General features: G+C 43.6%; 1 protein-coding gene across 1 annotated transcript; it reads left to right on the top strand.

The window, feature by feature from the left end:
• Nucleotides 1-386: 386 nt before the first annotated feature.
• Nucleotides 387-8,351, top strand: LOC131424929 (syncytin-1-like). Its single transcript, XM_058585457.1, has 2 exons — nucleotides 387-806; nucleotides 5,910-8,351. The coding sequence occupies exon 2, from the start codon at nucleotides 5,958-5,960 to the stop codon at nucleotides 7,797-7,799; it is 1,842 nt and encodes a 613-aa protein (XP_058441440.1). The 5' UTR covers nucleotides 387-806; nucleotides 5,910-5,957; the 3' UTR covers nucleotides 7,800-8,351.
• The last annotated feature ends 15,277 nt before the right edge of the window (nucleotides 8,352-23,628 follow it).

Raw genomic sequence — 23,628 nt, 5'->3', positions numbered from 1 at the left:
ATTATTTAGCTCAGTGGTTTTCAAACCAGGCAATATCTGGGAACATTTTTTGGTTGTCACAAAAACAATGCAGGTGCTTGTGACATATATGGGGGGAAGCCAGGGATCCTGTTAAACTTCCTAAGTGTGTAGGGCAAACATTACCACAAAGAACCATCTGAACCAAAGTGTCAGTGGTGCTAAGGATAAGAAACCCAGATTCAGAGTTTAGCAAGTCTTGACAGAGTACCAGTGCCTGGGAACACAGAAACCACTTAGACTTGACTCATGACACCAAGAAACTGGCAGGCTTGGAAGTGAGAAACAAGGTGCCTGAGACTAGAGGGCTGTGTGTTTCCAGGAGTAAAAACAGTCTGTGCATATATTGATTGTTGGCAACAGGTCCACCTTGGCCCCTGGAGCCCTACCTCCACTAGTTTGTTCTGCATGCCAGTGTGGCCAGCTCACAAGGCCATGGCGAACTTGCGGTTTTTCTGTTCCTGCTTGTCCGTCTGAGACATATGTGTCCCACGGGAATGCCTTGACCTTTTCTGGTCTGATGGACTTATTGTTAAGGGAGGTTTCGGTACCTGACAATAATAGATGTTGAAACTAAATTTCTCCCCCCTCCCTCCTGCTTTTGGGTAGTTTTCCACTTCTGCTGCTTGGGGTATAAAAAAAGGTGTGTTAGCAATAAAGATTATTGACTCCTGGATGAAGAACCTTGGTGTCCTGTGTGTCTTTTAACCTCGCCGTCCCTCGCCGGACTCGGCTCCCTTGGCCGGACGCGGCAATTGGAGGCTCCCACTGAGATCCGGAAAGCAGGGGTAAGCGGACGGGGCTCACCTTCTAAGAAAGAAGGGGGAGGATTGGTTTAAAGATATTTTAAAGAGACAGGGTACGTACCATGGGTAACTCAACAGCGAAGGTTCGTCTGGCCAACGAACTGAAAGAGCTGTTAAATACACAAGGAACAGGAATAAAAACTAAGACTGCAACCGAATTCGTTGAAATTATTGCCCAGGCTTGTCCTTGGTTTCTGACAGGAGGATTTCTTAATAATAGTGACTGGGACCTGGTGAGGCATGACCTTCAGAAATTATTGAGGGACCGGGGCTCGGACAGTGTCCCAGTTGCCACCTTTTCCTTATGGAGGTTGGTAAAGGATGCTTTATTAACAGATAAAGTAAAGATCAAGGATCAGCTTGCTGAATGTGAACAGGCCCTTAATCAGGTGCAGGAAGAGCAAATGGCAGAATCCTTAAAGGATGAGGGTCCTCTTGAGGACTCGGGCTCGGAGGGTAGGAAACGCCTCCAGATTTCTAAGCCCAAAAAGGATCCTGAGGACCTCAGTTCTCTCTCTGAGGAAGAGGAGGGATTAGAAAGGGAGATAGAGGAACTAGAACATCGCCTTAAAAGGGCAAATGTGAGGGTGCCTAGGGCCCCCTCAATTGCCGCACCTCCTCCCTATAATCCTGATTGGAATGAGGACGCCCCTACTAGACGGGCGGGGGTCCACTGGGGTTCTAGAGCGGCTCAGGTTTTTCCAATGATTGAAAACGCCGATGCTGATGGACAGCCGGCCAGAGCCCATGTCCCCCTAGCCTTCAAGGACATAAAACAGCTTAAGGAGGCGGTCATTAATTATGGACCTCATGCCCCTTTCACATTGACCCTCTTCGAGTCTTTCTCAGCCAGTCAACTGATACCTAATGATTGGCAGCAACTTTGCAGGGCTGTGTTATCTGGAGGGGATTTCTTATTGTGGAAAAGTGAATATCATGAAAGGTGCCGCGAGCTGGCTCAGATTAACCTGAATGCGGGCCATCAACGGCGAAATGCTGAAATGTTGACAGGAACTGGGCAGTATGCCACCATAGGCCAACAAATTAATTACGACCCAGGTGTTTATGCTCAAATAGCCTCAGCTGCAGTTCATGCCTGGAAAGCCCTGCCCATTTCTAAGACTGAAGCAAAAATTTCCAAGATCTCTCAAGGACCCTCTGAACCTTATTCAGACTTTATAGCCCGCCTAATGCAGGCTGCTGGAAAAATATTCCCTAATCTGGAACAGGCTATGCCACTTATTAGACAACTGGCATATGAAAACGCTAACACTTACTGCCAAAATGCTATTAAGTCCTCCCGGGCCAAAAGTATAGATGACATGATTCGAGCATGCAAAGATATAGATGGGCCTCATATTACTGGTCAGGTTTTGGCTGCTGCCCTTAAGACTGGAATGCAAAAAGCTGATAACAGGGGAACCCGCTCTAAGGGGTGTTTTAAGTGTGGGAAAGAGGGACATATAAAGAGAAACTGCCCGGAAAGGAGCGAGGGTGCTGGCAGAGGGATGCCTGGACTTTGTCCTAGATGTCATAAAGGAAATCATTGGAGCAGTGAGTGCAGGTCAAAATTTGACATCCAGGGTAACCCAATACCGTCGGGAAACGGGAGCAGGGGCCCGCCCCGGGCCCCGGAAGCCAAAGTGTACGGGGCAGTGCAGGGACAGAACAGTGCCCCAGGGAGTGGGCGTCTCCGCCGCCTCCCACTGACCAACCCCTTTCTATCTGGGAACTCCCCAGGGGAACACCAGGAAGCGCAGGACTGGACCTCAGTTCCACCTCCCGAGCGGTATTAACTCCCCAAATGGGACCTCAGACGCTGCCTACTGGGGTTTTTGGACCCCTGCCAGAGAGGACGGTGGGACTAGTGTTGGGACGAGGTAGCGCAACTCAGTGGGGCTTGAAGATTCTTACGGGGGTTGTTGATGCTGATTATCAGGGAGAAATAAAAATAGTAGTAGAAGCTACCCAAGGAATTGTTATTCTTCCCCCCGGGGAGCGTATAGCTCAATTGCTGCTGCTACCCTTAGCTTCCATTCCTGGGCACGCCCTCCGTGGGTCCCGGGGCGACGGCAGCTTTGGCTCCACTGGAACTCCCCAGGCCTTTTGGGTAGCTCATTTGGATTCGCGTCCCAACCTGACCATTGAGATACAGGACAAGGCTTTCAAGGGAATACTAGATACGGGGGCGGATGTCTCTGTCATTTCTGAAAAACAATGGCCACCTGCCTGGCCCCTCCAGAGTCCCTCGGCCATATTACAGGGGATAGGACAGACCCGACCAAAAAGAAGTGCCTCCTTTTTAAAATGGAGAGATGGTGAAGGACATAGTGGCCATTTCCAGCCCTATGTGGTGACTGGACTCCCCACGAACCTTTGGGGGAGGGACTTGCTTCATCAAATGGGGGCTATTCTCACTACCCAGACTTTGAAAGGAAATAATGACTTTGTTAATGATGCAATGCTAGACATGGGATGGATCCCTGGAAGGGGACTAGGAAAGAGACATGAGGGCAGAATATCACCCGTGGATCCAGCAGAACAGGTTACCCGGCGGGGAAGAGACCGGAGAGGACTGGGAAATTTATCCTAGGGGCCACTGAAGTGCGGCCACCTCCACTGTCCATTACTTGGTTATCAGATGACCCTGTGTGGGTAGAACAGTGGCCCCTAACTAAGGACAAATTACAGGCCGCTTCCCTATTAGTTCAAGACCAGCTTAAGTTAGGACATGTGGTGCCCTCTACCTCCCCTTGGAATACCCCTATTTTTGTTATACAAAAGGGGTCTGGGAAGTGGAGACTTCTTCAGGACCTACGAGCTATTAATAAAACTATGCAACCCATGGGACCCTTACAACCAGGGCTACCCTTTCCTACTGCGATCCCAAAGGATTGGCATCTTATTGTCATAGATTTAAAAGATTGTTTCTTCTCTATCCCCTTAGACCCACGAGACCGAAAGCGTTTCGCTTTTTCCTTGCCTTCCACAAACTTTAGGGAACCTTACCAACGGTATGAATGGACTGTCCTACCTCAAGGGATGACTAATAGTCCTACAATGTGCCAATATTTTGTAGCTGAGGTTTTGCGACCCTTTCGACAGCAGTTCCCACAGCTCTACCTCATTCATTATATGGATGACATCTTACTGGCAGGGCCCAAGAAAGAAAGGCTTCTTCAATCTTATGAAGTCCTCCAATCCCTTCTAAAAGGGGCAGGGCTGGTCATAGCACCCGAAAAGGTGCAGTTTCAACACCCTTACAATTATTTGGGATACATCATTAATAACATAGGAATCTTTCCCCAGAGACCCCAGTTCCAGATAAATCAGCTCAAAACTTTACATCAGTGGCAGACATTCCTCGGAGAAATACAGTGGCTGCGCCCATCCTTTCATATTCCAACTGGAGAGCTCAAACCCCTGTATGACCTCTTGCGAGGAGATCCTTCTCCTACGTCGTGTAGAGTACCTACACCAGAAGCCTTACGAGCACTGAGGCTAATAGAAGAGGCTCTGCAGGACATGCAGATTACGCAGATAGATTATTCTCTGCCCTTGTCATTTATAGTTCTACCTTCTAAAATTACTCCCACAGGAGTGTTCTGGCAAACGGGTCCCATTTATTGGGTCCACTTGCCGGCTTCTAACCCCCGGGTATTGACTCCCTTTTATGAGCTAGTTATTAACTTAATTTGGAAGGCTAAATATTTGGGTGATGCATTGTTTGGAAAAACCTTTGACATACTTATTCAACCTTACACTCAAGATATGATACACAAGTTACAACAAGAACATGACCTTTGGTGTCTTTTCCTGTGCAGCTTCAAGGGTCAGATTGATAATCACTTCCCTAAACATAGACTTTTGGAGGGCTTTAAAAGGTGTCCCATTATCTTCCCAAAGATTATGAAAAGGGAACCTATTCCAAAGGCCCAAACTGTATATACAGATGGGGCCAAAAATGGATTTGCTGTCGTTTTTGATGGATCTCAAATTCTCCGACAACCTGTGTCAGGTCAGTCGGCCCAAAAGGCAGAAGTTGAAGCTTTAATCATAGCTCTCAAAGTCTATAGTTCTATTCCTCTTAATGTATATACTGACAGCTTGTATGTAGCCAATCTGGCTCTAGTCATAGAAACAGCATCATATATTGGAAAGCAATCCACCATCACAGAACAACTACAGGTAGTTCAGCTTCTCATTTGGGCTAGACGAGATCCTCTATACATTGGCCACATCCGAAGCCATTCAGGGCTCCCTGGACCTTTGTCAGAGGGCAACGCAAAAGCAGACGCTGCTACTCATGCTGTTGGCCTTTCCTGTGTGACGACCGAATATGATAAGGCCTTACAATTCCATAACAAATTTCATTTAAATGCACAGTCTTTACGCTTCCACACAGGATGTTCACGAGACCAAGCTTTACAGATTGTCTCATTATGTCCAACCTGTGCACCATTTATTCATTCTCCTTCCCTTGGGTTAATCCAAGAGGACTACAACCTAATGATGTCTGGCAAACTGATGTTACACACTTCCCTAGCTTTGGTAAGCTCTCCTTTATACATGTTTCCACTGACACATATTCTGGCTTCATTTTTGCCACCTTACATACTGGAGAGAAGGCTAAGGATGTAATCAGTCATCTTCTAAAAGCCTTTTCCTCCATGGGCACCCCACGATGCCTCAAAACCGATAATGGTCCCGCATATGTAAGTCAGGCGGTTCAACGGTTTTGCACCCAATGGGAAATTAATCATAAGACTGGAATCCCTTATAATCCACAGGGACAAGCTATCGTGGAACGAGCCCATCAACATTTAAAAACTTATTTACAAAAAACAAAAGAGGGGGAGATATACCGGAATTGTCAGGGACCACAAGCACTTCTAAGCATAACCTTATTTACTTTAAATTTTTTACTCACTGACACTGGAGGGCGCACGGCTGCACAACGCCACTTTTCCCCTCCCACTGTACAAGATGCTCAAATAAGGTGGAAAGATTTATCCACCGGAAAGTGGCAACCCCCGGCTCCACTCTTAGCTAGAGTGAGGGGAGCTGTATGTGTTTTTCCCCCAGGAACTGAGAAGCCCATTTGGATCCCGGAGCGCTGCACCAGACCGGTGAATGAAAATTCAAGACAAAATGAAGTTCCCAAGATGGCTGATCCTGCCGCTGTTGTTCTCACCCCTTCAAGTGAGTGCCGAGACACACCTCATGAGCTGGACCCCTCTTGTGGCATTCCTTCTGGACAGGTTTGCTGAAGGAGGGCTTGACCCCCCACCTGGGAATATTCATGAATATCTTTTTGGAGCCCCTTGTGAGTGTAAGGGAGGGCCCCGGCACTCGGCCCCCTCTGGTTATATCCAGAGCATTGATTGTGGGACTAAAGTAGCCTACATGGCGGCTGAACTCAATGAAAACATCGGAGGATTTAAGCAACCAAAATGGGTATGTGTTAATAAGCCCGGACTTGTTGTCCCTAATCCGACCGAGACTCTTGGAAGCTGTCCCGCCACTTGTCATTACACCCCGGCAATGCACATCTCCTGTTATACATCGGCCTCAATTTGTGTTAATAATCAAGGAAAACAGTATTTTGAGGCCATCCTAACTAACACCCGTGGAGAATGGGGGACCACTTATAATTATATTCCTTTTCTTGGTGACCGGGGAGGGGAAGGCATCACGACTCGGTTAACGGAGGCGGGATGTGAGGGCGTCGTGGGTAAACCCTCCTGCTGGCCCATGCAGGCCCCTATCGGAATCTCTGACGGAGGGGGACCCACTGATGCTATTAAACACCTTCAGGTGATTAAGCTTTTAAAGCCGGAGATCCCTAAGCCTACATACCACCCCTTGATATTGCCCAAATCCCAGTTTCCTGATTTAGATGCCAATACATTAGATATCCTAGAAACCACCTTTTCTTTACTTAACAGTTCCAACCCTACCCTTGCTGGTGATTGCTGGCTCTGCATGACGGCAGGTGCAGTCATGCCATTGGCGGTTCCCATCAATTATACCATTGATGATGACAACACATGTCAATCTGGGCTGCCCTTTAAGGTGCAGCCTCTAGGTGGTTTTATGTCATGCCTTCTAGGCATGATGCAAAATAATACCTATGATGTTGATGTTGGAGTCTCTTCCTTTGGAAACTGCTCATTAGTAAAGAATTACTCCTCACCTACTCCGCCCATTTGTCCCCCTAATGGTACAGTTTTTATGTGTGGTGGAAATTTAGCTTTTCCCAGGCTCCCAGCAAATTGGACTGGTGGTTGCGTTCTGGCATTACTGCTTCCTGATATCACGATTATCTCAGGAGATGAACCCCTACCCATTCCTAGCCTAGACATCTTAGTTAGAAGACACAAGAGAGCTGTGCAGGCCTTACCACTCCTTGTTGGCCTTGGAATAACAGCTGCTGTGGGTACAGGCACGGCAGGATTGGGTACGGCTATACATTCTTACCGCCGCCTATCTCAACAGCTTATAGATGATGTGCAAACCCTGTCGGGAACCATTAAAGACTTACAAGACCAGATAGACTCCCTAGCAGAAGTAGTTCTTCAGAACAGGCGGGGTTTAGACTTGCTTACTGCCAATCAAGGGGGAATTTGTTTAGCCCTTGGGGAGAGGTGCTGTTTTTATGCTAACAAATCTGGCATAGTTCGCACAAAAATTAAACAACTCCAAGAAGACCTAGAAAAAAGGAGGAGGGAATTATTTGAGAACCCTCTCTGGACTGGACTTAATGGATTTTTGCCTTATCTTCTTCCCTTATTGGGACCATTGTTAGGCCTCCTTCTAGTAGTGGCAATAGGACCCTGCATTGTAAATAAGATAGTACAATTCATTAAGGATCAAATTAATATCTTAGCCTCTAAGCCGATACAGGTTCACTATCAACGCTTGAAGATGGATGATCGCCTCTCTGAGATATACTTCAGACCTATCCGAAGATGAGTGTCCTCCTTAAAAGAAGAACTCCTGCCATATCTTTTCTCTATGCATACCTCTCCCTCTTGCCTTCCTGTACTAGGATCTTTGCTGTCTAATCTCTCGGTCCAATCACATCTGCCATTCGGCGGTGACGGTCATGGGTCCCGTAGGTGGAGACGGTTAAGCGTTTACCGCAATAATGTCTTGATAGGTCATAACACCTTGAGCTGATCTTGTAGTACCCAGTGACGGGCAACTTTCACGCTTGCTGTGCGACCTAAGACAGGGAATCGGGGCCTTCCCAGAGACGGGTAAGCATCGCAAGGGCTGTGAACGACCTAAGACAGGGGCTACTTGATTCCCACTGGCATGCAAAAAACAAAAGAGGGGGACTTGTTGGCAACAGGTCCACCTTGGCCCCTGGAGCCCTACCTCCACTAGTTTGTTCTGCATGCCAGTGTGGCCAGCTCACAAGGCCATGGCGAACTTGCGGTTTTTCTGTTCCTGCTTATCCGTCTGAGACATATGTATCCCACGGGAATGCCTTGACCTTTTCTGGTCTGATGGACTTATTGTTAAGGGAGGTTTCGGTACCTGACAATAATAGATGTTGAAACTAAATTTCTCCCCCCTCCCTCCTGCTTTTGGGTAGTTTTCCACTTCTGCTGCTTGGGGTATAAAAAAAGGTGTGTTAGCAATAAAGATTATTGACTCCTGGATGAAGAACCTTGGTGTCCTGTGTGTCTTTTAACCTCGCCGTCCCTCGCCGGACTCGGCTCCCTTGGCCGGACGCGGCAATTGATCAAACCCAGTATGCTGCTGGAATGGGTGTTGTTTTGCTTTACTTTCTTTGGAAAACAAGTCATTTCCTTTCTTCAGGGCTGAATTCAGCTTTTGGCCTGCATAGAAGTAAGGACAGGAGGGGGAGTAGAAAGAGAAAAGGGCAGAGAAAAAGAGGGGCTGAGTATAGAAGACTGTACTGTACTTCAAGTTTATTTTGGAACCCTGCTGGTTAACAAAGTCCCATCTTCTTGTGGACCATCCCACAGTGGGGACGGTGAACTGCAGCTGCAGAGCCAGTCTGAATACTGACAGTATCTCAGATGTCTGTGATTCAGGGATGTTACTCCCTCCTCAGCCTGAGGGAGGAGGACTGATCCAAGGCTCCTGCCAACCCAAGCTTGCAGTCATACTTCTGGTACTCTGTTGGCTTCAGAAAGTCATTTGCTGGCATTCAGGGTCACAGCAGCAGGGAACAGTACAAAGAATGGCAGCTGAATTCAACACCCATAATGAAGCAGAAAGCATTAAGTTGTTTATTCACTGAGTTCCTTCTGAGCATGGTTGTAGTTAAAATGTACTCTTTGCTAGATTTATTGAGCCTGAAGCAACTTGTAGCTAAACTGGTCACTTAATCTATTGCATTACTAATAGCTGAAGGATTTCCTTTCACTGAAAACTCCAGGTAGCATGACCAAATGTCCAAGGCTCAAGGAAAGTTTCCCTCTCTTTCTGGAAAACCTCATCGAACAGCTAAAGGAGTAAGTTGTTGCTCTCCCCCATACAGATGGCAATTTGTTGTTCTGGAAACAAAAGTCAGATTTATTCTGCTTGTAGATGAGAACAGAGAATTTACCATGAAACCAATTACTCAAATGCAGAACCTTGAATTCTTAGAAATAATGCCATTGAATTTTCCTGCTGAGAGACAAACCATTTCTATTTTAAAAACCTGCTTTTCTTTGAAATTGTTTCTAATGTAGTAGTAATTAAGAATATCATAAAGTTAAGAAAGACCTGCTTGAATCCCCAGCTGCATGCATGACATTGGATTAAGGACATTCAATTTATTGAAGAAATGAATAATTATGTGTCAAGCACACATTTTGAGCTATTGGAGTGGGCTAGGCATGTGCTCTGAGCCTGGTCTTTCTCTGTGAATTTGTGTAATCATGGTCCCCTTCACCTATTGAATATTGCCCCTGTTGCTTAAAGGAGTATATTTTCTCCTCTTCTTCCTCTCCTTCTCCCCGGGGGCAAAAAAAAAATAGTTTGAGTTATCTGTCCAAGAGAAGAAGATGTCACCTAGAACTAGGAAGTGACTATCTCAAAAATTAACAAGTGAAATTCAACCCACCATCAGGGCTCACCTGGAACCCCCTGTCAGGGCACACCTGGAATGTAGTCTTTGATTAGCTTCTTTTAAAGCCCTCTGTTTTATATATCAAAGTACATTCTACTATTGTATAACAAAAAAGAACAAATACAATAATTAGAAAAAAAGCCCTCTGTTTTCCCTTTTAAGCAGATTCATAGGCTCTGGGATAGAGTCCCCTGTGTTTCTCCTTTGCTAGCAAAGCAATAAAACTTCTTTGTCCTTTTTCTCAAAACCATGTTCTGATTATTGGATTGGCATTTGGTACAAGGACCAAGTTTTGGTAACACAATGACCAAGATTTCAGTAACACTTGGTGAAGCTGAAGTGTCAGAAAAGGTTGATAAGTGGCATCAAATATACCTTAGCCCTACTCCACATTTCACTTTTTTTTAATGATGTTTTCTCAGCCTTTTTGCACATGCTGTGGCCAGCTCTCTGGGTTGCTTGACCTAATTTTCATTTTTCTATTTTCACTAGAAGCACTTATTTTAAGAGAGACAATATATAGACCAAAGAATATCTAGACATTGGAGGGAGATTCATTACAGTGTTCCATAACTGGGGCTGTTACTGAAAGCTCAGTCCTGGTTCCCAATTTTTTAGAAAAAGGAAAAAGGATTATTGCTTTGCTAGGAAAAGAGAAACACAGGGGACTCCTGTCCCAAAGGCTGTGATTCTGTTCATCCACAGGAGCAGGGGCCTTTAAAGAAGGGACTCAAAGGCTACATTCCTCTTGATTCTTACTGGAGTTGACATTCACTTGTTTATTTGGAAGATAGTCATTTCTGGGACCTTCTAGTGCCATGCTGAAAGTCTGCAAGGCTTCATTCCAATATTTGGGTGTGTATTCAGGGATGGGTTACTTTGCCTAGGATGGGGAGGAAACATGATCCTGTTTCCCCTGAGATTAAGAGAGAGAAAGAGGAAGAAACTTGTCAATTAAAAAAATAATTTGCAGTGGCAGAGCAACAAGGGTTATATTCAAAGCATAAAATGGACAACTGTTACAGGGACTTCTGGGAAAATGAGGCAGTGTTACAGGACTTCACTGGATGCTTTGACTATATCCCTTGTTGATTTGAAACTTAACATTTTCTTTTCTTTTTCCCAATCTTCTCCTCCCTGATCCTTTTTTTTTCCTTTTTCTTCCTGATATTTTTCTTGGAAGAACCCTTATCTTCTCCTTCCTCATATCTATTTCTTAATCTTATTTCTCTTAATCACTTCTTTAACACTCCCTCCCGCCATTCCCCATGATTGACAGAAACACAGACTCTGGGAAAGAAGTCACTCTGTTTTTTTTTTTTTTCCCCTTTTTCTCAAAACCTTGTCTTCATTATTGGATTGACATCAAGGAGTGGGCTTCCCATTACAGCTGCACGAATTCACACTTCAAATCCCAATTATTTAGATCTAGTCAGAAAGATTTCAGACATGATGCTCAGAGTAACAGGTTGATGTTCCTCTGCTCAGTTGTTTATTACTTCTGATAACAAGGAACAGGGTGAGCTTCCATGTATATTTTCTCCCTACACATTTTCTTTCTTTTGCCTGAAAGAACAATAAAAAAATCTGAAAGTTGGTTGACCTTTTTGTACTCATTGTGATGTGATCTGTCTCAAAGATGAAGAATCAGCAGAAACAAGGAGCCTAGATTCTTTATAATTTCCTTAGACAAATAAATGGAAGGAAAAAGCTCTGCCATTAGGCATTTTGACAGTTGAGACCTAAGCCAAGAAGTTTAGATTAAAAAATAAATAAAATCTTGATTTTATGCATAAAGTTAAGAGAGATACAATTGGAAGCATGGGATGTCATCTGGGATGACTTGGTATGAGTCTACCCCAGCTTCCCTGGAGAAAACAGGTCAGCTCCTGACACTAAGAGGATGGAGTTTTCCAACAGTGACACATTTTCAGAGCTTAGAAAGAACTAAAAGAACTGTCAATGGCCTTCTGTAACATAAAATTTTTCAGGATTCTCTTTCCCCAGATTACATGCCAGCAGAAAAAGTCCTTCCCTGGAGATGGGCATCTCAGTGCATCCCTTCCCAATGATGAGTATGTAAATGGATCATGAGAAAGATATGGACTGCAAATAAGTGAAATAGGAACCTGAAAAGAGAGACCCTTACAGAGATGGAAAGGTAGAGGTTGGTGAGGGAGTTGCAGAGAGAGATTATGAGCATGAAAGAAGCAGCCAGAAAGCAGCAGGAGGTAAAGCAAATGAAGAAATGTGAAATCTCAGTCTCCAGGAGGTAAAGGACAGCCACATAGGGAAGGGGAAGAAAAGGGGAGAAATCTCAGGAAGAGAGAGGGAGGAGAGAATGTGTTACCTGCAGGCATAGCACAGAGCAACTGTGGTGCTAGGACAAGAAGAGGGGTAGTAGATAACCAGAGGAGCCCAGGGAAGAGTACTTCAGGTATGGAGCTTAGGAATGTAGGTGTCCAGAGCATGGGGCCAGGAGCCCACAACAGGCAGGGCAGAGGGAGAGTGTGGATGGGGAAAAATGAGGCAGAAATATATGGAGATTGAGGACAATCAAGAGACTGGGGAGAAAGACTGACAAGGAGTGAAGGGAGTTGCAGAAATGAGGAAGATCAAGTGGAGAGATGGATAAGAGGAAAACGGGGAAGAATAGCAGGAGAGGAGAGGGAAGAAAAATGAGCAGAAACCCAGGTGGTGTAAAGAAACAGAAGAGAGATAAGGAAGAAAATTGCAAAACTACTGTCTATAAGGCTTGTATATTTTTAAGTTATTGGGTTAAAAAAATAGCTCTCTTATTCAGTAGTGCATTTACTCCCTTTGGCAGTGACCAAACTCATTGTGTTGAGTGACACCCTCCTTCCTTTTCCAGAATTGTGGTGTCATGTAGGGAGTATATGAGGTAAAATGGACAATCAAAGTGTTTTTCCTTTTGTCACACTGGATGCAAGACTGGTTACTCAGCAAAAAATTCTTCACCCCCAATCATGTAAAAGTGTGTGGATTACTCCCCATCTACAAAAACAGTCTGTGTCACCTAGAAAATTAGCATTCTATAATTACATTTACGTCTGGCAGTCATAACCTAGAGATATAAACAAATGCCACAGGCTGAGAGCATTCTCTTATAATGCTGTCCCCAGCTGTTATGCCAGTCCCATGAGGCACGTGGAACACCCTACTTGGGCCCTGTTAATTTGATAGAGTAGTTCACAACTGTCAGGAAAATATTGTACTTTTGTTTGTATGGTTGTTATGAAGAAAAAAAAAAAAAACACAGGTTACCAGGAATCAGGCAGATGGAAGAGCCATGCTAAAGATGAATTGAACCCATGAAGGGGGTTTTGGGAACCATGAGATACCGGGGAGGAATCTGTCAGAGAACTGGTCATAATTGAAAAAAAACACACATGCATTTTGGTTAGAGAGGACGTATTGTGTGTTGAATATCAGAACAGTTGAAAGAGGGTGGATTGTTCCTGCATCAGTAAAGGAAAGAGATTATTTTTTTTGGTGTGGGGGGTATTTATTTATTTTTATTAGTTGCTCAAGACAGTTTACAATGATCTTGACATATCATACATTTGATACAAATGGGGTATGAATTCTCATTTTTCCACATGTACAGATTGCAGGATCACCTTGGTTATACAGCCACATATATACATACAGCAATACTAGTGTCTGTTGTATTCTGCTGCCCTCCCTATCCCCCCTACCCTCCCCTCTTCTCCCATCACCTCTCTCTACACAATCTACTGTGACACATTTCTCTCTCGCTTTTTTCTCCTTCCCCCTCACACCATCATATATGTATTTTGTATAACAATGAGGGTCTCCTTCCATCTTCCTTGCAATTCCCCTTCTACCTCCCATTCCCTCCCACCTCTCTTCCCTGTTTAGTGGTCATCTTCTTCTCATGATCTTCCTCCCTATTCTGTTTTGAGTCACCCCCCTAATATCAGAGAAGACATTTGGCATTTGTTTTTTAGGGATTGGCTAACTTCACTTAGCATAATCTGCTCTAATGCCATCCATTTCCCTAGAAATGCCATGATCTTGTTATTTTTTAGTGCTGAGTAATATTCAATTGTGTATAAATGCCACATTTTTTTATCCACTCATCTAGTGAAGGGCATCTAGGTTGGTTCCACAGTCTAGCTATTGTGAGTTGTGCTGCTATGAATATTGATGTAGCTGTGTCCCCGTAGTATGCTCTTTTTAGGACTTTTGGGTAGAGTCCAAGAAGGGGAATAGCTGGGTCAAATGGTGGTTCCATTCCTAGCTTTCCAAGGAATCTCCATACTGCTGGGAGCCATTAGCCAAGTAGGTATGACAATTTCCTTGCCAGCATACCCCATGTTGCTGACATGTTGCAGTGACATTGAATGTAGGTGACCTTGCTCAAGGACCAAGGCAGATTAGGGTGTTCCCGGTTTTAAGATAATCGTGTTTAGGGCGTTCCCAGTTTAGGTTCCAGGTTTAAGGTTTAAGATTATTCCTGCTGGGAATAGGGCGTATCCTGCTGCCTGAGTTCCCCTTGAGTTCTCACGGGATTCAGACAGTACATTTTGGGAGACAGAAGCCCAGTGGAGGTGGATTTGGGCAGAGAACGTGGATTTGGGCAGAGAACGTGGATTTCCCCAGAACGTGATTGTAGAAGGCTGGTGTGAGTTCGGGAATAAAGAGTTGCTGTTTGAATCTACAAGCTGTGTGGTGGCTTGTGATTGTGTGCCCAGCCAGACTGCGGCATTTGTGCCCAGGCAGAATGCGGCACCATACTGCTTTTCAAATTGGCTGCACCAATTTGCAGTCCCACCAGCAGTGTACAAGTGTACCCTTTTGCTCACATCCTCGCCAGCACCTGTTATTGTTTGACTTCATAATGGCTGCGATTCTTACTGGAGTGAGATGGTATATTAGAGTGGTTTTAATTTGCATTTCTCTGATTGCTAGAGATGGAGAGCATTTTTTCGTGTACTTGTTGATTGATTGTATATCCTCCTCTGAGAAGTGTCTGTTCAGATCCTTGGCCCATTTGTTGATTGGGTTATTTGTTTTTTTGTTGTTTAACTTTTTGAGTTCTTTGTATACTCTGGAGATTAGAGCTCTATCTGAAGTATGAGGGGTAAAAATTTGTTCCCAGGATGTAGGCTCCCTATTTACCTCCCATATTATTTCTCTTGCTGAGAAAAATTTTTTTTTTAGTTTCAATATGTCCCATTTGTTGATTTGTGATTTTAACTCTTGTGCTATAGGTGTCCTATTAAGGAATTTGGAGCCCGACCCCACGAGATGGAGATTAGGGTCAACTTTTTCTTCTATTAGATGCAGAGTCTCTGGTTTGATTCCTAGCTCCTTGATCCATTTTGAGTTAACTTTTGTGCATGGTGAGAGAAAGGGATTCTATTTCATTTTGTTGCATATGGATTTCCAGTTCTCCAAATACCATTTGTTGAAGAAACTATCCTTTCTCCATTGCATGCTTTTAGCACCTTTGTCTAATATAAGGTAGTTGTAATTTTGTGGATTGGTCTCTGTGTCCTCTATTCTGAACCATTGGTCTGCCTGCCTGTTTTGGTACCAGTACCATGCTTTTTTTTTTTTTTTTTTACTATTGCTATGTATTATAGTTTAAAATCTGGTATCACTATACCTCCTGTTTCACTCTTCCTGCTTAGAATTTGTTTAGCTATTCTGGGTCTCTTATTTTTCCAGATGAATTTCATGATTGCTTTTTCTATTTCTGCGAGGAATGCCATTGGGATTTTGATTGGCATTGCATTAAACCTATAGAGTACTTTTGGTAATATGGCCATTTTAATGATATTAATTCTGCCTATCCATAAATAAGGTATATCATTCCATATTCTAAGGTCTTCTTTTATTTCCCTTTTTAGGGTTCTGTAGTTTTTGTTGTATAGGTCTTTCACCTCTTTTATTAGGTTGACTCCCAAGTATTTTTTTTTTTTTTTGAGGATATTGTGAATGGGTTGGTTGTCCTCATTTTAATTTCAGAGGATTTTTCACTTATATACCAGAATGCCTTTGATTTATGTGTGTTAATTTTATATCCTGCCACTTTGCTGAATTCATTTACTAGATCTAGGAGTTTCTTGGTAGAACCTTTTGGGTTTGCTAGGTATGGGATCATGTCATCCATAAATAGTGCTAATTTAAGTTCTTCTTTTCCTATCTTTATGCCTTTAATTTCTTTCATCTGTCTAATTGCTCTGGCCAGTGTTTCGAGAACTATGTTGAATAGAAGTGGTGAGAGAGGGCATCCCTGTCTTGTTCCAGATTTTAGAGGGAATGCCTTCAACTTTTCTCCATTTAGAATAATGCTAGCCTGAGGCTTAGCATTGATAGCTTTTACAATGTTGAGGAAAGTTCCTGTTATCCCTAGTTTTTCTAGTGTTCTGAACATAAAGGGATGTTGTATTTTGTCGAATGCTTTTTCTGCATCTATCGAGATGATCATATGGTTCTTATTTTTAAGTCTATTGATGTGGTGAATTATATTTATTGATTTCCATATATTGAACCAGCCTTTCATCCCAGGGATGAATCCTACTTGATCATGGTGCACGATCTTTTTGATATGTTTTTGTATCCGATTTGCCAGAATTTTATTGAGGATTTTTGCATCTATGTTCATTAGAGATATCAGTCTATAGTTTTCTTTCTTTGAAGTGTCTTTGTCTGCTTTAGGAATCAGGGTGATGTTGGCCTCATAGAATGAATTTGGCAGTACTCCCTCTTTTTCTATTTCCTGAAATAGCTTGAAAAGTATTGGTATTAGTTCTTCTTTAAAGGTTTTTTAAAACTCTGCTGTATACCCATCCGGTCCTGGGCTTTTCTTGGTTGGTAGTCTTTTTTTTTTTTTTTTTAAATTTTTTATTGTGGGTTGTTCAAAACATTACAAATTTCTTGACATATCATATTCCACACTTTGATTCTAGTGGGTTATGAACTCCCACCTTTACCCCATACACAGATTGCAGATTCACATCAGTTACACATCCATTGATTTACAAATTGCCATACTAGTGTCTGTTGTGCTCCGCTGCCTTTCCCATCATCCACCCTCCCCCCTCCCCACCTCTCCCCTCCCCTCCCCTCCTCTCTCTCTACCCCCTCCACTGTATAACCCTGAGGGTCTCCTTCCATTACCGTGCAATTTACCTTCTCTCTCCCTTTCCCTCCCACCTCTCATCCCTGTTAAATGTAAATCTTCTTCTCCTGTTCTTCGTCCCTACTCTGTTCTTAGTTACTTTCCTTATATCAAAGAAGACATTTGGCATTTGTTTTTTAGGGATTGGCTAGCTTCACTTAGCATAATCTGCTCTAATGCCATCCATTTCCCTGTAAATTCTATGATTTTGTCATTTTTTAATGCAGAGTAATACTCCATTGTGTATAAATGCCACATTTTTTTTATCCATTCGTCTATTGAAGGGCATCTAGGTTGGTTCCACAGTCTTGCTATTGTGAACTGTGCTGCTATGAACATCGATGTAGCAGTGTCCCTGTAGCATGCTCTTTTTAGGTCTTTAGGGAATAGACCAAGAAGGGGAATAGCTGGGTCAAATGGTGGCTCCATTCCCAGCTTTCCAAGAAATCTCCATACTGCTTTCCAAATTGGCTGCACCAATCTGCAGTCCCACCAGCAATGTACAAGTGTACCCTTTTCCCCACATCCTCGCCAGCACTTGTTGTTGTTTGACTTCCTAATGGCTGCCAATCTTACTGGAGTGAGATGGTATCTTAGGGTGGTTTTGATTTGCATTTCTCTGACAGCTAGAGATGTTGAGCATTTTTTCATGTACTTGTTGATTGACTGTATGTCCTCCTCTGTGAAGTGTCTGTTCAGGTCCTTGGCCCATTTGTTGATTGGGTTGTTTGTTCTCTTATTGTCTAATTTTTTGAGTTCTTTGTATACTCTGGATATTAGGGCTCTATCTGAAGTGTGAGGAGTAAAGATTTGTTCCCAGGATGTAGGCTCCCTATTTACCTCTCTTATTGTTTCTTTTGCTGAGAAAAAACTTCTTAGTTTGAGTAAGTCCCATTTGTTGATTCTAGTTATTAACTTTTGTGCTATGGGTGTCCTATTGAGGAATTTGGAGCCCGACCCCACCGACTGTAGATCGTAGCCAACTTTTTCTTCTATCAGACGGCGCGTCTCTGATTTGATATCAAGTTCCTTGATCCATTTTGAATTCACTTTTGTGCATGGCGAGAGAAAGGGATTCAGTTTCATTTTGTTGCATATGGATTTCCAGTTTTCCCAGCACCATTTGTTGAAGATGCTATCCTTCCTCCATTGCATGCTTTTAGCCCCTTTATCAAATATAAGATAGTTGTAGTTTTGTGGATTGGTTTCTGTGTCCTCTATTCTGTACCATTGGTCCACACGCCTGTTTTGGTACCAGTACCATGCTGTTTTTGTTACTATTGCTCTGTAGTATAGTTTGAAGTCTGGTATCGCTATACCGCCTGATTCACACTTCTTGCTTAGCATTGTTTTTGCTATTCTGGGTCTTTTATTTTTCCATATGAATTTCATGATTGCTTTCTCTATTTCTACAAGAAATGCCATTGGGATTTTGATTGGCATTGCATTAAACCTATAGAGAACTTTTGGTAATATCGCCATTTTGATGATGTTAGTTCTGCCTATCCATGAACAGGGTATATTTTTCCATCTTCTAAGATCTTCTTCTATTTCTCTCTTTAGGGTTCTGTAGTTTTCATTGTATAAGTCTTTCACCTCTTTTGTTAGGTTGATTCCCAAGTATTTTATTTTTTTTGAAGATATTTTGAATGGAGTGGTTGTCCTCATTTCCATTTCAGAGGATTTGTCGCTGATATACAGGAATGCCTTTGATTTATGCGTGTTGATTTTAAATCCTGCCACTTTGCTGAATTCATTTATTAGCTCTAATAGTTTCTTTGTAGAGCCTTTTGGGTCTGCTAGATATAGAATCATATCATCTGCAAATAGTGATAATTTAATTTCTTCTTTTCCTATTTTTATGCCTTTAATTTCTTTCGTCTGTCTAATTGCTCTGGCCAGTGTTTCGAGAACTATGTTGAAGAGAAGTGGAGAGAGAGGGCATCCCTGTCTTGTTCCAGATTTTAGAGGGAATGCCTTCAGTTTTTCTCCATTCAGAATAATGCTAGCCTGAGGCTTAGCATAGATTGCTTTTACAATATTGAGGTATGTTCCTGTTATCCCTAGTTTTTCTAGAGTTTTGAACATAAAGGGATGCTGTACTTTGTCAAATGCTTTTTCCGCATCTATCGAGATGATCATATGGTTCTTATTTTTAAGTCTATTGATGTGGTGAATAACATTTATTGATTTCCGTATATTGAACCAGCCTTGCATCCCAGGGATGAATCCTACTTGATCATGGTGTACAATTTTTTTTATATGTTTTTGTATCCGATTCGCCAGAATTTTATTGAGGATTTTTGCATCTAGGTTCATTAGAGATATTGGTCTGTAGTTTTCTTTCTTTGAAGTGTCTTTGTCTGGTTTAGGTATCAGGGTGATGTTGGCCTCATAGAATGAATTTGGAAGTTCTCCCTCCTTTTCTATTTCCTGAAGTAGCTTGAAAAGTATTGGTATTAGTTCTTCTTTAAAGGTTTTGTAAAATTCTGCTGTATACCCATCGGGACCTGGGCTTTTCTTAGTTGGTAGTCTTTTGATGGTTTCTTCTATCTCCTCAATTGATATTGGTCTGTTTAGGTTTTCTATATCCTCCTGACTCAATCTGGGCAGATCATATGACTTAAGAAATTTATCTATGCCTTCACTATCTTCTAATTTATTGGAGTATAAGGATTCAAAATAGTTTTTGATTATCTTCTGTATTTCTGAAGTGTCTGTTGTGATATTGCCTTTTTCATCCCGTATGCTAGTAATTTGAGTTCTCTCTCTTCTTCTCTTCACTAGCATCGCTAAGGGTCTGTCGATTTTGTTTATTTTTTCAAAGAACCAACTTTTAGTTTTGTCAATTTTTTCAATTGTTTCTTTTGTTTCGATTTCATTAATTTCAGCTCTGATTTTAATTATTTCTTGCCTTCTACTTCTTTTGCTGTTGTTTTGCTCTTCTTTTTCAAGGATTTTGAGATGAAGTATGAGATCATTTATTTGTTGGTTTTTTCTTTTTTTAAGGAATGAACTCCAAGCAATGAATTTTCCTCTTAGAACTGCTTTCAATGTGTCCCATAGATTCCGATATGTTGTGTCTGTGTTTTCATTTATCTCTAAGAATTTTTTAATTTCCTCCTTGATGTCTTCTATAACCCATTGATCATTCAGTAACCTATTGTTCATTCTCCAATTGATGTATGCTTTTTCCTTCCTTCTTTTATCGTTGATTTTCAGTTTCATTCCATTATGATCAGATAAGATGCATGGTAATATCTCTACTCCTTTATATTGTCTAAGAGTTGCCCTGTGACATAATATATGATCTATTTTTGAGAAGGATCCATGTGCTGCTGAGAAAAAAGTGTAACTGCTTGATGTTGGGTGGTATACTCTATATATGTCAATTAGGTCTAGGTTATTAATAGTGTTATTGAGTTCTATAGTTTCCTTATTCAACTTTTGTTTGGAAGATCTGTCCAGTGGCGAGAGAGGTGTGTTGAAGTCTCCCATGATTATGGTGTGGTGGTCTATTAGACTCTTGAACTTGAGAAGAGTTTGTTTGACGAACATAGCTGCACCATTGTTTGGGGCATAAATATTTATGATTGTTATGTCTTGTTGGTGTATGGTTCCCTTAAGCAGTATGTAGTGTCCCTCTTTATCTCTTTTGATTAACTTTGGCTTGAAATCTATTTTATTTGATATGAGTATGGACACGCCTGCTTGTTTCCGAAGTCCATATGAGTGATATGATTTTTCCCAACCTTTCACCTTCAGCCTATGTATGTCTTTTCCTATCAAATGCGTCTCCTGTAGGCAGCATATTGTTGGGTCTTGTTTTGTGATCCATTCTACTAGCCTGTGTCTCTTAATTGGTGAGTTTAAGCCATTAACATTTAGGGTTATTATTGAGATATGGGTTGTTCTTCCAGCCATATTTGTTTATTTCTGTTACTAAACATTGTTTGTTTTCCTCTTTGATTGTTTCCCCCCCCCCTTTACTGTCCTACCTCCCACTGTTGGTTTTCATTGTTATTTTCCATTTCCTCTTCCTGTAATACTTTGGCTAGGATGTTTTGAAGAGATGGTTTTCTAGCTGCGAATTCTTTAAACTTTTGTTTATCGTGGAAGGTTTTAATTTCATTCTCCATCCTGAAGCTTAATTTCGCTGGATACACAATTCTTGGTTGGAACCCATTATCTTTCAGTGTTTGAAATATGTTATTCCAGGATCTTCTAGCTTTCAGAGTCTGTGTTGAAAGATCAGCTGTTATCCTGATTGGCTTGCCCCTAAATGTAATCTGCTTCCTTTCTCTTGTAGCTTTTAAAATTCTCTCCTTATTCTGTATGTTGGGCATCTTCATTATAATGTGTCTAGGTGTGGATCTCTTATGATTTTGCACATTCGGCGTCCTGTAGGCTTCTAGGATTTGGGATTCTGTCTCATTCTTCAAGTCTGGGAAGTTTTCTTGTATTATTTCATGGAATAGACTGCTCATTCCTTTGGTTTGGAGCTCTGTACCTTCCTGTATCCCAATGACTCTTAAGTTTGGTCTCTTAATGTTATCCCATATTTCTTGGATGTTCTGCTCATGGTTTCTTAACAGTCTTGCTGAGCTGTCTATGTTCTTTTCCAGTTGAAATACTTTGTCTTCATTGTCTGATGTTCTATCTTCTAAGTGTTCTACTCTGTTGGTAGTATTCTCCATTGAGTTTTTAAGTTGGTTTATTGCTTCCTGCATTTCTAGGATTTCTGATTGCTTGTTTTTTATAACCTCTATCTCCCTGTATAGTTGATCCTTTGCTTCCTGGATTTGTTTGCGTAATTCGTTGTCGAAGTGATCTTTCATTGTCTGATTTTGCTGTTTAATGTCTTCCTTGATACTCCAGATCATCTGAAGCATGTATATCCTGAATTCTTTATCTGACATTCCATCTGCTGCAGCTGTTACCTCTTCTAAAGTTGCGTTGACCTGCATTGCTTGTGGTCCTTTCTTTCCTTGTCTTTTCATACTGCTTGCGTATCTTTCCTGCAGGTGCGGGCGGCGGCTCTGCTCTCTCCTTATTCCAATTGGGGTGTCGTGGCTACCACGCCGGCAGGTCACTGGGCCTGTTCTGGGAGCTGGTGGCGGCTCTGTTCTGCCCCTACTCCAATTGGGGTGACGTGTCTGTCGTACCAGCAGGCCACTGGGCCTGTCCTGCTGGTCGGTCGCAGATCTGCCCACCTTTCGGGCACGAGTGGAGGCTCTGCTTTGCCCCTACTCCAATTGGGGTGTCGTGACTACCCCGCCTGCAGGATGCTGGGTCTGTTCCTGGCAAGGGAGGCGACTCTGCTCTGTCACTACTCCAATTAGGGTGGTGTTTGTACCCCGCCGGCAGGCTCCTGGGCCTGATCCGCCGGTCTGTTGTAGGTCTGCCTACCTTGAAGGCGCGGGCGGCGGATCTGCCCTGCCCCTCCTACCACGCCTGCGGACCCCTGGGCCTGATCTGCAGGTTGATCACTGGTCTGCTCACCCTGCGGGCACGGGTGGCGGTTCCGCTCCACCCCCACTCCAATTGGGGTCACGTGACCACCACACCGGCAGGGCCTGATCCGGGCGTGGGATAAGGATCTGCTCTGCCCCTACTCGAGTTGGGGTGACGTGTGTACCACACTGGCAGGCCACTGGGCCTGACCCGCCAGGCTGTCACAGGTCTGTTTACCTTGCAAGCGCGAAGGGCGGCTCTGCCCTGCCCCTCCTACCACGCCCATGTACTACTGGGTCGTGGGTCTGCCCACCTGGCGGGTGTGGGTGGCGGCTCCGCTCCGCCCCCTCTCCAATTGGGGTCACGCGGTCACCACGCTGGCGAGCCGCTGGGCCTGCTCCGGGGGCTGGCGGCGGCCCGGCTCCTTCCCTCCGGCTCGAGGACAAATTGAGGAGACTCGGGTGACTGAGCCTCACCCCCCTTACCAGAAGACCAACTGCTTATGTCACCGCTGGTATTGATGAAGATCTCTCCTCCACCGCTTTCTGCTGACATCAGATCTCTGCCATGTTGGTATCCTATGCGAATGGCAGCATTTCGTTCCCCTTGCCAGGCAACCCAAGCAATGGGTGAGTCCTGACCTGCCCTCAGCAGGACCCGGACCGAGACACAGTTTCCGCGGGCTCCTAGCCCCGGTCCAGGGAAGTTCCGGGAGCCGGAACTCGGCCGCTCCGTGCTCGGTGTAAGCTCCTATAAGTGTAGGCTCCAAGAAGCAGCCCCCGCGGGCTCAGTTCCGGGAGCCGGAATTCGGCCGCTTAGTGTTTGGTGTATGCTCTGATAGTAGCAGGGTCCAAGAAGCAGCCTCCGCGGGCTCCGCAGCCCTGAGCCAGGGCGGTTCCGGGACGGTTCCGGGAGCCGGAACTCGGCCGCTCTGTGCTCGGTGTAAGCTCCTATAAGTGTAAGCTCCAAGAAGCAGTCCCCGCGGGCTCAGTTCCGGGAGCTGGAATTCGGCTTCTTGGTGTTTCGTGTTTGCTCTGATATTAGCAGGGTCCAAGAAGCAGCCTCCGCAGGCTCCGCAGCCC

This window comes from Marmota monax, unplaced genomic scaffold (assembly GCF_021218885.2).
Source record: "Marmota monax isolate L192 unplaced genomic scaffold, Marmota_monax_Labrador192_F-V1.1 WCK01_AAM20220418_F8-fsc00682, whole genome shotgun sequence".
Lineage (NCBI taxonomy): Eukaryota > Metazoa > Chordata > Mammalia > Rodentia > Sciuridae > Marmota > Marmota monax.
Note: the sequence above shows the minus strand (reverse complement) of the source record. Positions and strands in the feature narration are given on the sequence as shown.

Bases quoted from the DNA above. Each gene is read 5' to 3' on its own strand.
- LOC131424929 (XM_058585457.1), top strand. From the start codon at position 5,958: ATGAAAATTCAAGACAAAATGAAGTTCCCAAGATGGCTGATCCTGCCG.